Raw genomic sequence first — 15,229 nt, 5'->3', positions numbered from 1 at the left:
AGAAAATAGAAAAATCGAAGTTCGAAGTTTGAAGATCCATGATCCGCACTCATGTTTTACCTCCAGCTAAGATGTGCATTTTTAGTGTGCAAGTGGAGAGTTTTCAAGCCGCTGTGACGTCATTTTTCACAACCTTATTTCATATTCAGTGATCAGAGATTCAGAGATCAGAGATCAATGAAATATAACTCGTATTGTCCTCGGAGATAGACGAAAAGTATAATTTTCATTATAGGATGATTTTATAATGTGTACATAATATAGAGTATAGATCTACTCGGTAATTTCTCTGCACATGCATTTTTTAAAAAAATCCTCATTATTTCACAAATGCAAGCTTTCCTGCTCACATAATGCATGTACGTATTTAATGCTTTTCACATGCAATATTTATATCATGATGCTGTTGTGTAGCTCTGTATATATAGCAGAAGTATATGCATGCTAATAAATACCTACATTTTATTTCCTCTTTAGTATAAGTATAATGATATTTCATTTGGATGTCGGAAGCAAATTAAAAAAAATGGAAATATATGTTACAAAAAAAATTAAATATTGTGTACATCTAATTTTAATTTAAATGAATGAAAATGGGGTGCTAACCCCCTTTCTCATTTATTTTCTGTTTCCGACGTCCCCCCTCTCTCTCTCTCTCTCTCTCTCTCTCTCTCTCTTATTGCAATTTACTAATGCACGGCTTGTGATTATTGTGATTATGTAGTATATGCACCCTCTGATCCTTAAACACCCTCTGTAGTATGCTAGCTAGCTTTGTAACATAACTGCATGGTGTGCGCTTTTGTGCTCATGCGTATGGGTCACTAACCAGCTAATCCAAGCACTATGGACACTGGGGGTTCTAGCTAGTGCCAACAAATCTATTTGAAGTGTTGCGAGTCTTGAACGAACAAAGTTTTATTATATTTAAAAAATAATTCAATCATGCCTAACAAACACATTTTCAGAATAAATGTTGCTTGATTCAAACAATAGCTTCCGGTCTGAAAAAATTGGATTGACGACTTAACTCAAATTACTCCCATCCCAAACTTTTCTTTTTAAGCGCTAAGCATACGCAGTACGCAAAGCGCTGTTGGCATTGCTTTTCGGGGATGCCACTTCTGAATTAGTGCCACCTATAATCATCTAAAAATAATCTGATGACTCAATGTCTAATAATAGAATGCAGAGAAGAACTCGGCTGCGGTATCGGTGAAAAGGCAAAATCATGATCCCCAGGGGTTGGGTGGGGCCACATTGGGGGGGGGGTGGTGGTGTTAAAGTTTTACATAGGAATATGTAGAGTAAATCTTTAAAAATCTTCTTCTCAGAAACTTATCAGCCAGATGATTCTTTATAATTGTTAAGACTTTGGCCCCAGGACAATTCTTCGGCCTCACAAGAAGGTTCAGAGTTTGATGTAGGTTTATATCCCATATATAAAAAATTGTTAAGGATCTTTTTGAGAACTGCAATACTCAACATGTGATATGACTATAAAATCATCCTGTTAGAAAAGGGACTAATGATTATAAACATAAGAATATCCAGGGGGAAAATGGATTTTATTTATACAGGATCTACATGTATTATTGTACATTGTCCAGATAGTTATCATACCTATTTTCCTCAGGTAAGCGATGTGGCCCATGGGCCTCTTGTTGATGTTGGGGATCATGAGCTGCATTTCTGATGCTTTGGTCATCATCTACATCATCATTATCCTCTTCAGCATCATCTTCCTGGAGAAGCTGTAGAAAAAGGGGGATGCATTTTAAAAAATCTTCTCAAGAACTACTGAGTCAAATTCAACGTAATTTTGCATCAATAATCCTTATGTAAAGGAAAATATAAATTGCAAAAATTATTGGCGAATTCTGTTTCAAATTTGAGTAATTTATGAAAATAAAAATTAAGAGATAATTGCTGTCAATCAGTTTATAACTTCAGGTTCGGTATTCCATATCGAAACCAAAAGTTCTTTGTAAAGCAGCCATGTTTGAATGTTGACGCATGTCAAACTGACAAAGATGAATTTGCTTGTTGTGCAACAGTTTACGTGCGAAGGGATACTTGAAACATGCTAAATATATTTGTGTCGATTTCGTGAAGTGAATTGAGGTTAAATCTTTCAATGCGTTGACATTTCACTCGTGACTCTGGTTTTACGTTGTTTTGAATTTCGTTTATGCTTTTTAACTTGAGGGGAAATATCGCCTGTATTTTAGAATTTTTACGTATTGAATCAAATATAGACTTTGGTAAATCAGACATAAATACTATACATTCTATTGGTAATTCGGTAATCGTTATGGTTGATTATAATGAAACGTGTTTTGTTAAGATGCTCTGCATTTTCAGTCTAAACGGTGATTGTTTTTGCTGCTAGAAATATATAGGTATTATGTATTTATTATGAAAAAATAAATTGTGCCCTTTCTTTGTTTTAGTGCATGTTTCCTCTGTTTTAATTGTTTACAATTTTCTCTTTACTAACCATATTCAGCTGTGTCAAGTTTCGATTTATAAGCAAGATACAGAGCTTTGCTCACAGAACTGAGGCCATTCTTTTGTTCATTCTGAATAGGAAAAAACTATATCGAGATATACTTCTACTCTTAAATGAATCAAAATAGTTTTATATAACATTTGATCAGGTTTTGGTAAAGGAGAATTAATAATTTTTTTATTTGATAAAAAACAAAAGAAAACCCGTGGGGGGCTTCATCACCTTAAAAATCGTTTATTAGTATTTTTTTCGCTTGAAACAAGTTGGTACTCTGTAACACTCTTGTAGATGTGATTTTCAGTCATAAATAGAATAAATTGACTTTGACTTCTAAGCGCTTACCTCGGAATCCATGCTGGCTGCTGAGGTCATAGGTCACAGAATACATATTGGTTATCATCAGAGATCATTCGGAAATTAATCAGTTATAATAGCGTCCAACACAAAACTGGACATAGCGGCGTGGAATTTCAGCAAGTCTAGAGATCTTCACAGATTTCATTTTGAACCTGTATTGTTCTGATACACGTTTATAACCGAGGATGATTAAATATAAGGAGTTGGAAATGATATCAATGAACATGAATTTAGCAGCTAATGCAGCTTTAAAGGAAATTTTGATACACAAGGAAAAATGTCATGCATACTGTGTACAACATTATCAGTTTCACATAGCAGTGACATGAATTCAGAAAACCACAGTGTTGTGATCTGAAAAAAAATTGGATCACACTCTTCAAAATTAACTGCATCAAAAAAGGGAAATTAGTGGTTGATTAATAAATTTATTTACCTTTCCATGGTTCCTGTACAGTATTGTGTTATACACAGGTGACTGTTAAGGTCCTTGGGCCTTTTGCTATACAAAACTAAATAATCATTTACATGCAAAACTGTAATAATAATAATAATTGCAATCACTTTTAGGTCATGAACAAGTTTGGCATGGATTTATTGATATTGTCTTCTCCTCACATCTCGGAATTCATTCCATGGCAAATGCTGTGTTAGATATTGAAGAAAATATTTCCAAAAAAAGAAGAGTTGATGAACAGGATGGTAAGGATCATAAAATTTATTCAATGCATTTACCCTAAAGTATCGTGTATAAATTGCACTCGCAGCAGGTCCTAAAAATGTCGAAAACAACGGCCGTGATTTCCCCCAAAACTATTGATGTTTCATAACAATTTTATAATATAAGCATAATTTCTGTAATTTTGTGATCAGAATATTATAGCTCAGGCAAAGAAAATCAACGGCCGCCATTTTCCTAAATAACTATCTGTGTTTAATGATAATTTTATAACCCAAGCGCGTTTACTTTAATTTCATGATTAGAACTTGGCCCAATGATATTAGAGTCAAAGTCTGACAAAAAAAACCATAAGCCGTTTTTATCTTAATGAAATCCAAGGGCAATTAATTATTTCATCATCGTTATAATTGATGAAAAGTGTACAAGGAAAGTATGATTTAAATGGGCAGGATCATATATCATTTGACACTTCATAAAAAACGAATTTCTTATACGCGGTGAAGAAGTTGAAGATCATCAAGTATGTAGAGACAAATGGCAAACAAGCTTAGTGCTTAAAAGCAATAATGTTTGCAGTGATCTGAAAGAATTGTTTTAATTGATTAATTATAGTCAAACTCTTTGATTGTTGTTAAATAAACAGTGTGAAGAAACGTATGTATGTTGTATATTGTTATTATTAAGTCATACAAATGATCAATGTATTTTTTGCAGTGTCTGTGTAAAGTGATAACGTTTAACTTCATAACCATGATAACTGGACACAAATTTATCAAGTTAAATAAAATCATAATAATTGCTTATAGAACACCCTGTGAAGTCAGACACAAGTCAGGTGCATGCTTCTGACACTGGAAATTGTTAAACAAACATTGACCATGCGCCGAGTCAACAGGTGGCTGCTTATGTAATGGCGAATGCACTGGCGATAACTTGTTTGATGCAAGGAGTAGTTGTTTGAGAGGATAAATATTTCAATAAATGGAAATAATAAAACTAAGAGTAAGGTATTTCTGACACAGTAAGTTTAGTTTAAACTGAAACAATTTGCATAGCGTGCGATATCGACAGACACTACTCCTGTGGTATCCAAAATCACGGCTTGAAAAATGGGGTAAAATTTTAGTCCTATGTACACTACGCACCCTCCACTTTTGATCAAATTTTGACTGAAAAAGAGTGTGTGTTATACACGGGACTTTACGGTAAATTTATTTTGTCTAACAAAAAGAAGAAAAACCAGAGCAAAGCTCGTTGCAAAGCAACGAGTAGGTCTGATTGTCCCCGAAGGACAGGTATTATTAGTTACATAGTCAAGTAGTGACACCTGGTTATTAATTTTATACCTGCAGGCGAGGCGAAGCTTTTCTGATCACATTTTGTTCCTCGTCCATCTGTTCGTCTTTAAATTTTCACATTTTGAACTTCTTCTCTAAAACCACTGTTCTTCTCTCAAACCAAATTGTTCAAAGACTGTTTAAAGCAGAAAGAAAATTATTTATTTTTGAACTTTGAAATTTCTTTGATTTTTGTAGCCATGATGAGTTATTGTATTATAAATGCATCACTACCTATTTTATAAGGAAATATACTAAGTTTTTTTTAAAGCAGCGCAAAACATAATTCATTTACTTATTCTAATATTTTTAAGCTCACCTGAGCTGAAAGCTCAAATGAGCTTTTCTGATCACTTTTTGTCCAGCGTCCTTCTGTCTGTCTGTCTGTCCGTCCGTAAACTTTTTACATTTTCGACTTCTTCTCCAAAACCACTGGGCCGATTTCAACCAAACTTGGCACAAAGCATCCTTTGGTATAGGGGATTTAAGTTTGTTAAAATGAAGGGCCATGCCTTCTTTCAAGGGGAGATAATAAAAATTCATTGAAAATTTGTTGGTATTTTTCAAAAATCTTCTTCTCAAAAACCATTTGGCCAGAAAAGCTGAAACTTGTATGGAAGCATCCTCAGGTAGTGAGGATTCATGTTTGTTCAAATCATCATCCAGGGGGGTAGGGTGGAGCCACAATGGGGGGTCGATTTTTACATAGGAAGATATAGAGTAAATCTTTAAAAATCTTCTTCTCTGAAACTGATCAGCCAGGAAAGCTGAAACTTGTGTGGAAGCATCCTGAGGTAGTGTAGATTCAAGTTTGTTCAAATCATGATCCCCATGGGTAGGGTGGGGCCACAATGGGGGGTCAAATTTTTACCTAGGAATATATAGAGTAAATCTTTTAAAATCTTCTTCTCTGAAACTGATCAGCCAGAAAAGCTGTTACTTGTGTGAAAGCATCCTCAGGTAGTGTAGATTTAAGTTTGTTCAAATCATGATCCCTGGGGGTAGGGTGGGGCCACAATGGGGGGGGGTTGAGATTTTATATAGGAACATATAAGGAAAAATCTTTAAAACTGTTCTACTCAGAAACTGATTGGCCAGAAAAGTTATTACCATGATCCCCATGGGTAGGGTGGGGCCACAATGGGGGGGGGGGGGTCAAATTTTTACATAGGAATATATAGAGTAAATCTTTAAAACTGTTCTTCTCAGAAACCAATCGTGCAGAAAAGCTGCAACTTGTGTGGAAGCATCCTTAGGTAGTGTAGATTCAAGTGTTATCATGATCCCCAGGGGTAGATTGGGGCCACAATGGAGGGTTGAATTTTACAAAGGAACATATAGAGTAAATCTTAAAAAATCTTCTCCTCAGAAACCGATCGGCCAGAAAAGTTGTAACTTGTGTGAAAGCATCCTCAGTTAGGTTAGATTCAAGTTTGATAAAATCATGATCCTTATGAGTAGGGTGGGGCTTCAGTGAGGGGGGGGGGGGGGTGAATTTTCACATTAGAATATATAGAGAAAAATCTTTCAAAATCTTCTTCTCAGAAACCGATCATGCAGAAAAGCTGCAACTTGTGTTGAAGTATTTTGAGGTAGGGAAGATTCAAGTTTGTTCAAATCATGATCCCCGGGGGTAGGGTGGGGCCACAATGGGGGGGGGATATCAAATTTTTACATAGGAATATATAGGGAAAAATCTTTAAAAAGCATCTTCTAAAACACAAATTGTCTAGAAAAGCTCCAACTTTAGTCAATTCAGATAGTGTAGATTAAAATTTTTCAAAATCATATTCTTCAGGAGTAGGGTTGGGCCACATTGGGGGGAGGGTTCCAATTTTACAAAGGAAAACATTTGAATTATTCACAAAAACTCAAATGTTATTATATATGGTTTTACTTATATGCAAACATTTTGACATATTGTTTGTTCTTTAAAATTGTGTAGACTCTTGCCTCTGGACAATTCTACGACCTCACAAGGGGTTCAAAATTTGATGTAGGTTTATAATCCATATATAAATAGTTGTTTAAGTCTGATCATCTTCTTGAGAACTGCAATGCTCAATATGTGATATGACTGTAAAACCATCCTGTTACAAAGGGGCTCAATGATAAACATAAGAATGTGCAGGGGAATTTTTTTTTTATATATACAGGATCTATTATACAACATTGATCAGATATTTTGTATATGACTCCATAAAGCTGATTTTATTATGTCTATTGTTGCTCAGGTGAGCGATGTGGCCCATGGGCCTCTTGTTGATATAAGACCATACTTGCCAACCTCTAACATGTGAAATTCTGGTCATGACCAGATTTGGAAAGTAAAAAATCTGGTCATAGCGCGTAACGACATTCACAACATATTTACCATGCATTTTATAGGTATTTACAATAGAAATATGTGTTAAAACTTATGTGTAATACTTTATTGCAAAGAAGCATTTTAACTAACAGTTGCTGATTTTGAATTTTGTTAAGTGATCTCACACAGAAAGTGGTAGGTTTTGTTCAGCTAAAAAAAAATGCAAAAAAAAGAGTTCGGCTGCTACTTTAACCTTGCTTTTGAACTCTGTAAACGATGGCATGAAAGTTGTAAGTGACTTGAAAGACTTTTGTGTATTAAAAAGCATTTTATACATGACTTAACATTTTTGAATGTTTAGTCAGATCATTTTGGGCACAAAATTGCATTTTAAGAATATGTGAGGAACATGTAGTTAGCAATATTTTTAGATGTATGAAAAAATAATTGAGAAATTGTGCACTTATTTGTGTTCAATAAATATACATTTTTTCACTGGATTGCACTGTAGCTCTATTAAAGGTTTTCTATCACAATTCCGCATGTACATGTAGCTCTGAAGAACAGAGGTAAGTATTGTGGCCCATGGGCCTCTAGTTACTTATTCTGTCATAGTTAATAGGTGTGTGATATGTACTTTATTTCAATATAATACATTCCTCTCTTTGAAATTTTAGAAACAAAGAATGATGATTCTCCAGGCGGGAAAACAATAACACAGGTCAAGCAACCATTATCAGAAAATATGCTGTCACAAGCAATAGCACAAACAATTGTGTTTTCCCTAGTTCAAAAGCAGAAACACCCTGAATTTTTACACCACATGATTCCAAATATTGTTATTTCCCCAGAAAAGCTTGAAATTATGATGTATGATTCAGATAATGATGTTTTACTTTGCAGCAATCCAATTCTTTTATTCAATTTAGACCTCCCAGATGACAGAACTCTCATTGATGAGACTGTTCTTATTATTTGGATGGTTTTACACTATAGAATATTTTGTTCTGGATTAAATAAGGCGAATCCTTATTTACTTGAAAGATGTAAATCAAATTTTAGGCAACTTGTTGCAAGTAAATGGGATATCTATTCAAAATCCTTAAAGAGCTGTGTTCCTGGTTTCCCTTCAGTAGAAAAGTGGCCAATAAGTGAATTAATTCAGTGTGGCAAAAAACTTAAATTTGAGTCAGATGACTTTTAAAATCTGAATTTTTACAAAATGAAGGTTTGTCAGCTTGCCCGTGTTGCATTGGGTAACATTTTCATTCAGATTTCCATCTTGGGATAACAGTAGCTGAAAGCACTGTTAACCTTATTTCCTAAGATCTACCAAGCACTAAAGATACATGGAACACCCCCCTTCCCCAACTCCCATCCCTTTAATAAAAATGCAGGAAAGCAGAATAAAGATATAACAGAGTTTGAATCTGTAAATACTAATTCATACATCTATCACTATGCTCAGTAAATAAATCTTCTCTTAAGTCTATATCTGTGGATTGATTATATAGAAATCCAAACCCTTCACATGTAAAAATTAATCATACAAATGAAATACATGTGTGTGTGTGAGGGAGGGGGAGTATAGATCATGATGAATTGTTTACTTTTGTGAGGCTCTTTTGTTTAAATATAGCAAGAATGTATTAGTGCTTTGAAAATTTCTTGGCCCTTGAAGTAATCAAAATAAATTCAATAATATTAATGTAAATAATTTGTGTAAATATGCATTTTCTCTGCTCTCTGCTCTTTGGTTTCTAGGAGGTAAGCAGAGTATATCATTGTAATAAGTGATGCAAACTAGTTAATATTCCCCTTTTCGTGACTGTGTTAATATAATTGTGTTAATAAAAGAAGTCCCTGTATAAATATAATATTGTAAAACTATCCCAAAATTGGAAGAGGAAAAATACCAGACATTATTTAAAGATGAATAGAGAACAATACATGGCAAAATCTGCATCACATCCCATGTCAACCCGAGACTCCAATATCAGCCCGAGGGCCGATTGCCAGAGGGCTGATATTGGTCGAGGGTTGATATTGAATGTGATACAGATTTTGACATGTATTGTTATTTTTATTATATATTTGAATTTAGAAAGCTAGTTTTCATTTTTCACATCGAAAAAACTTACAAGCATATTATCACTATCTTCAACCACACATTTTTGACGTTCATATGTATTGTGACATCATCTATACTAAAATATTTAGATCATGACGTCATAGTTTCGACTTCAGATATGCACAGAAAAGAGAATAAGATCCGAGGTTATCTGAATAAAAAGTATAAAGGTGTTCCGGATAGGTGTTATATCGGGTGTGATAAAGGATGAAGTAAAGGGTAATAACACGGGGTGTGTGATAAAGGCGTGTGCCACTGTTCATATCAGGGGTGCAAAAACCCTCTATCTTATACAAAGTATATAATAAAGTATAATATTTGAGCTGAAAAAAGTAAAAAAAAATTGATTGAACCAGGTCCCCAAAATGATGAAACATGCTAACCATTATGCTATTGAGGATCATTGCTTAGTATGAAAAAAGATAAATGTCTATATTATGGGTTAATTTGAAATATATTTTTAATTTATCATTCTGATTAGACTTTTTATAAACCCATAAAAAATAACATAGAAAAGTTATGATACACACACAAGTTTTTAAAAAAACTTTTAAAATTATTTCCTGTGACCAGCAGAAGGTGCAACCCACACACCAAATGTTTTCAACACACATCTACATATGAAAGTTTCAGACTCCTATCTTCAACACTTTTTGAGAACATTTTGGTTAAAAAAAAATTTTTAATATTTCATTTCTATAGATTTAGCTAAAATTCATTGTGTAGTTTTTTGAGATAAAATATAATAAGAAGAAACAGGAGAATCACTAAAACGTTTTTCAATGGCACTGTTTTCCAAAGCACTGTTTATACATGTACTAAATTCATTTCTCGCAAAGATGTCTTGAAAAGAGGTATAGTGCACTTAATATACGATTTAGCCTCAAATATAGCCTTTTGCTAACATCAAACATTTTCAATATTATACAATATTCTGTTTAAATATATTCAAAGAAACCCAAATTACACAATCACCATGCACTAAGAGTCTTAATTATCTTACACAACATTAAAATATTGTGGTTTTGGGGTATAGGGATATATAGGAAAGTAGTTAGTATACGATAAAAAATTGGATATTTGACTATTTGAACCACTCTAAACCAAACACATCTGATTTGAATTATGTTCTACAGGTATTGTAGTACACGTTTACATTGAATTATTTTGGTTAAACGTGGTCTTCGTACTGAAAATTAGACAAATATTTCAATTAGTGTCCACTAAGTAGTAATTTTTTTCACTTTAATTGAAACATGAACAGAATAAAGAGGTTAAGTTAAATCTTGTTTTTTTAAATTATTTGTTTTATTCAGTCTGAGTATGAGCACACCAAATATATACAGATCCTTTCATTAACACTGTACATGTACTCTATTTACACTTAGATCCATTGCACTTTGCTTGAACTTATCACGGTTCAGAATATCAACTACTGTTATACACAGTTTCCCGAATTTATGACAAATAAGTTGTTACAGACACCTTTGTAAAATCAGTACAGTGTATCCAGGTTTCGAAAATCATATTGCGACAGCTAGGTACCTGAAGCTATTTTAAGAAACAGGTACTTTCCGTCCAAACACAGGTGTAGGCGAAATAATGGGAAAAGGCGCTATACCTCTTTGGTAATTTTACAGTATCATGTGGAAATAACACACACTTATAGCAAAATGAGCATAAGTCAATAATATTTCAGTGCATATATGCATACATGTACGTGATTGAGAATGTTCCCATATTCATCATCTTATAATATAGAACTACATGTACTTAAATATTTTAGATTTCAAAGAATTTCACTGAAAAGGTAGAAAGTTATAGCAATATGACAGTTATAATTGAGCACTGATTGTCCAAAATCTGAAAGAACATTTTTAGCTCAGCTGAGCTGATAGCTCAAGTGAGCTTTTCTGATCACTTTTTTACCAGCGTCCATCTGTCTGCATGTAAACTTTTCACATTTTCGACTTCTTCTCCAGAACCACTGGGCCAATTTCAACCAGACTTGGCACAAAGCATCATTGGGTAAATGGAATTTAAGTTTGTGAAAATGAAAGGCCATGCTTTCTCTCAAGGGGAGATAATTAGGATTTATTGAAAATTTGTTGATATTTTTCAAAAATCTTCTTCTCAAAAATCATTTGGCCAGAAAAGCTGAAACTTGTGTTGAAGCATCCTTAGATAGTGTAGATTCAAGTTTGTTCAAATCATGGTCCCTGGGGATAAGGTGGGGCCACAATGGGGGGTCGAAGTTTTACATGGGAATATTATAAAAATTTTCTTCTCAGAAATCAATAATCCAGGAAAGCTGAAACTTGTATGGAAGCATCCTCAGGTAGTGTAGATTCAAATTAGGTCAAATCATGACCCGCAGGAGTAGATAACGTCCACAATGGGGGGGGGGGGGGGGATGGGCAAACTTTTACATATTAGGAATATATAGAGTAAATCTTTTTAAAATCTTCTTCTCAGAAATTAATTCATCAGGAAAGCTGAAACTTATGTGGAAATCCTCAGGTAATGTAGATTTAAATTTGTGAAAATCATGAACCCCAGGGATAGGTTGGGGGTACAAATGGGGGGGGGGGGACTTTGACATAGGAATATCTAGAGTAACTCTTTAAAAATCTTCTTCTCAGAAACTAATCAGGCAGGAAACCTGAAACTTGTGTGGAAGCATCCTCATGCCATAATCCACGCGGCAGAGTGGGGTCACAACTGGGGGGGGGGGGGGGGGATTTACATAGGAATATAAATAGAGAATGTTTTAAAATTTAATTTAAATATAAACAATATTTTATTATGCAATATATCACATAAACGGATGGGATAACAGTCATTGGCTATATAAATCCTCTCCGAGAATTTTTTAAAATATCTTTTTTCTAACCTCTTGCCTAGAAAAGCTTTAACTTTACTGAAAGCAACCTCAGATAATGTAGAAATAAAAATCTTGAGGAGTAGGGTGGGGCCACATTGGGGATCTAATTTTACAAAGGGAAATATTTTAATTATTCACAAAACTGAAATCTTATGATATATGGTTTTACTTATATGCAAGCATTTTGACATATTGTTAATTCTTTAAAATTGTATATTTACATTCCACATATTTTCTTCTTGTCAAATGTGTTTAAAGCTACGGCAGTTATAACACTGTAATGCACACAGGTTTCTCAAAGGTTAAAATGATGAGTTTTATTATGATGTCACAAACGTTGAACGCTGTAAACTGCAACGTCATAAGCAAAAATCAAAGTTCAAATTGTTTAGACTTTGGCCCATGGACAATTCTTGGGCCTCACAAGGGGTTCAGAGTTTGATCCCATATATAAACAATTGTTTAGGATCTTATTAACAATTTTTTAGGATCTTTTTGAGAACTGCAATGTTCAATAGGTAATATGACTATAAAATCATCCTGTTAGAAAAAGGACTTGATTATAAACATAAGAATATCCAGGGTAAAAAAAAATGGACTCTTACTTATACAGGATCTACATGTATTATAATGCATTGTCCATCCAGTTTGTATTATGACTCCATTAAGCTGATCTTATCATACCTATTGTTGCTCAGGTGAGTGATGTGGCCCATGGGCCTCTTATTTGGATAATTTGTCAATTCATGACAAAAGTGGTCGTTTTGAAAAATCAAAATTGTTGCACATCTGGATTTCTGATATGTTTTATTAAACTGTTTGAGTCATCGAAAAATGCTATTATAATATAGGTCTAGCAGTGTGTTATTGACTTATGTTTAGGACAACAAAATACTGGTAATGAGAAATAGAAAAATGAAAACCCTTTGATATACTTTTAAAATTGCTTCCTATTTAAATCAATGCTGAAAAGTCCAACATTTCGGTTGTTTTTACTTAGTTGTCCATTGAAAATTGATGATTGATCATAAAGAGATATATAGAACCTATTGACGAGATTTTGAATAGCTTATTTGCATTTGTTTACTTTTGAGAAAGACTTGAATGACTTTAGCCACAGTGCGGGTATTAAAGGAAATTTACATCTTGAAAGCCAGGACTAAACATGTATGATAATTAAACAAGGGGCCCAACAGCCTTAACAGTCACCTGAGGCCGAGTTTAATACAGTATAATTTGTTTAATCCGGATTATGAGTACTCTGGAATTTTCTCAACTTCGGCTTTAAATTTTAGTCCCATGCCTTTCTTTAAAAAATATATTACCAAACATTCTGTTTAGTTCAGATACTGTCTATTCTGTAGTCTGAATGGCCATAAAGGTCCTAACTGTTCATAATTAACAGTCATTATTTTCTCTAATCTGGCCACACAATATCTGAGGTCGTTCAATGCAATTAACACCTCTGGTGGTAAATGTGCTAATGTATGCTTTCATAAGTGACATGATATACTGAAATAGGGCGGTGACACAGCCCACTTGAATAAATATAAAGTTTAGTTACAAGTAAATAAATTAAAAAAATGTGTGCTCATGTAAATGATTTAAATGCCATATCTCACAATAGAACGTAAAATTGGCACATTCTTTACATACTAATAGTTATATAAATCGGAATTGAAACTAAAACTGTCACTCGAACACTGAAGGGAAGACGTAAATGTGTGCATAAAAGTGTAAATGTTTATTTGATAATTATTGAATAATAAAAAACCTGGGTCTGGTTATGTTGAATGCAGATATACTTTTGACTTGCAAAACCCATGCTCAAATATTAGACTTATCTTTAATTCTGCTACATCAAAGAGATGCCGCATAAAGTTATTCTCCAATATACCACGAACGTCATCAATAAATTATCAGACCTTAAACACATGCCAAACTCGAGTCGATCATGAGTTTTAAGTTAAAAACTTGCTCTTTATAAAAACAAATACATTGATAACAAGGGTTAGTGTTTTTTACAGCGATGTGTATTTCCTTTAATGTTCATTTCAAGGAGCTGGTTGCAGCTGTTCCAAGACCCTCCCCCAACACATTTTCACTGCTTGTTTCCGAGATGCATTCTGAAGCAGCCATTACTAACAAAACCTTTGGGGAACAGCCGTCTCAACCAATCAGATTCATCTCACTTGAAAATATAACCTACTTACTCTCTCTATAGATAAACCGATCGACTGATAGTCGGATCTGTTAGTAGAATAGAAATAAAGTTCTTGTTATCGTGTTCGCCTCGGCTTTTATATTTCTAAACAACATTTCTCTACATCGGAGATTATTTTGCAACATTCTTTATTTTTTAAATAATGTCTGGTATTTTTTCCTTCCAATTTTGGGATATTTTAATAATATCACATTTAATATTGTTTGAAGTATGAAGGTGTTACACAAACGTAACAAATGTATTGTTATGTGTGAAAAGTCAACTTCTCTGACTCTGGAAAGAGGAACAGAATTTCTTATTGTTGCCATGGCGAAAGGGTTTTTACTTTATTAACTTATCTTCTTCATCAGTGCAAACTCAGCAAAATGGAGCATCCATTTATTTTAATTTTTAAAGAACAAAGACTTTATATCCCTTGCCAGAATCAATGAAATTTATAAAGATTAACTTATTGTTTTTGTTTTTTTATTGTGTGTAACCTAGAACAATGATGTCAAAATATAGTAAATGAAATATGACTATAGGTGTCTCAAAATAGAGAAATGAATTCCTCAAATGATGGTTATATGTAATATATACATATGCATTCAAATTATCTCAATGGATATGATTTAAATAACTTTAAATAATCTCCTTTATTGAAACATATTGTGTACATTACAGTTGCTTTACAATATATTTTTGTGATAGTTTAATTGATGTGTTGAAATTATTCAAATGTTATGCTGTAATATATGTATAAATCATAAATAAAGAGAATGAGATTAAAATTCATGTGTTATGTGTCATCAGCT

The 15,229-nt window shown here is 33.5% G+C and overlaps 1 protein-coding gene across 3 annotated transcripts in view; it reads left to right on the top strand.

Annotated features, from left to right (window-relative positions):
• Positions 1 to 15,229, top strand: part of LOC128171201 (uncharacterized) — a 35,631-nt gene extending 20,402 nt beyond the window's left edge. Inside the window, exons 3-4 of one of the 3 annotated variants that reach the window (XM_052836935.1) lie at positions 3,440 to 3,571; positions 14,271 to 15,229. In XM_052836935.1, coding sequence (XP_052692895.1) covers positions 3,440 to 3,571; positions 14,271 to 14,341 — 203 coding nt within the window. In that variant the 3' untranslated portion in view covers positions 14,342 to 15,229. Of the gene's footprint in view, positions 1 to 3,439; positions 3,572 to 7,873; positions 8,892 to 14,270 lie in introns of those variants that run through there. The other 2 variants (XM_052836934.1, XM_052836936.1) reach the window with 2 other exon arrangements.

The sequence above is a fragment of the Crassostrea angulata genome, chromosome 2, assembly GCF_025612915.1.
Source record: "Crassostrea angulata isolate pt1a10 chromosome 2, ASM2561291v2, whole genome shotgun sequence".
NCBI lineage: Eukaryota > Metazoa > Mollusca > Bivalvia > Ostreida > Ostreidae > Magallana > Magallana angulata.
This window is presented reverse-complemented; position numbering and strand designations above follow the sequence as displayed.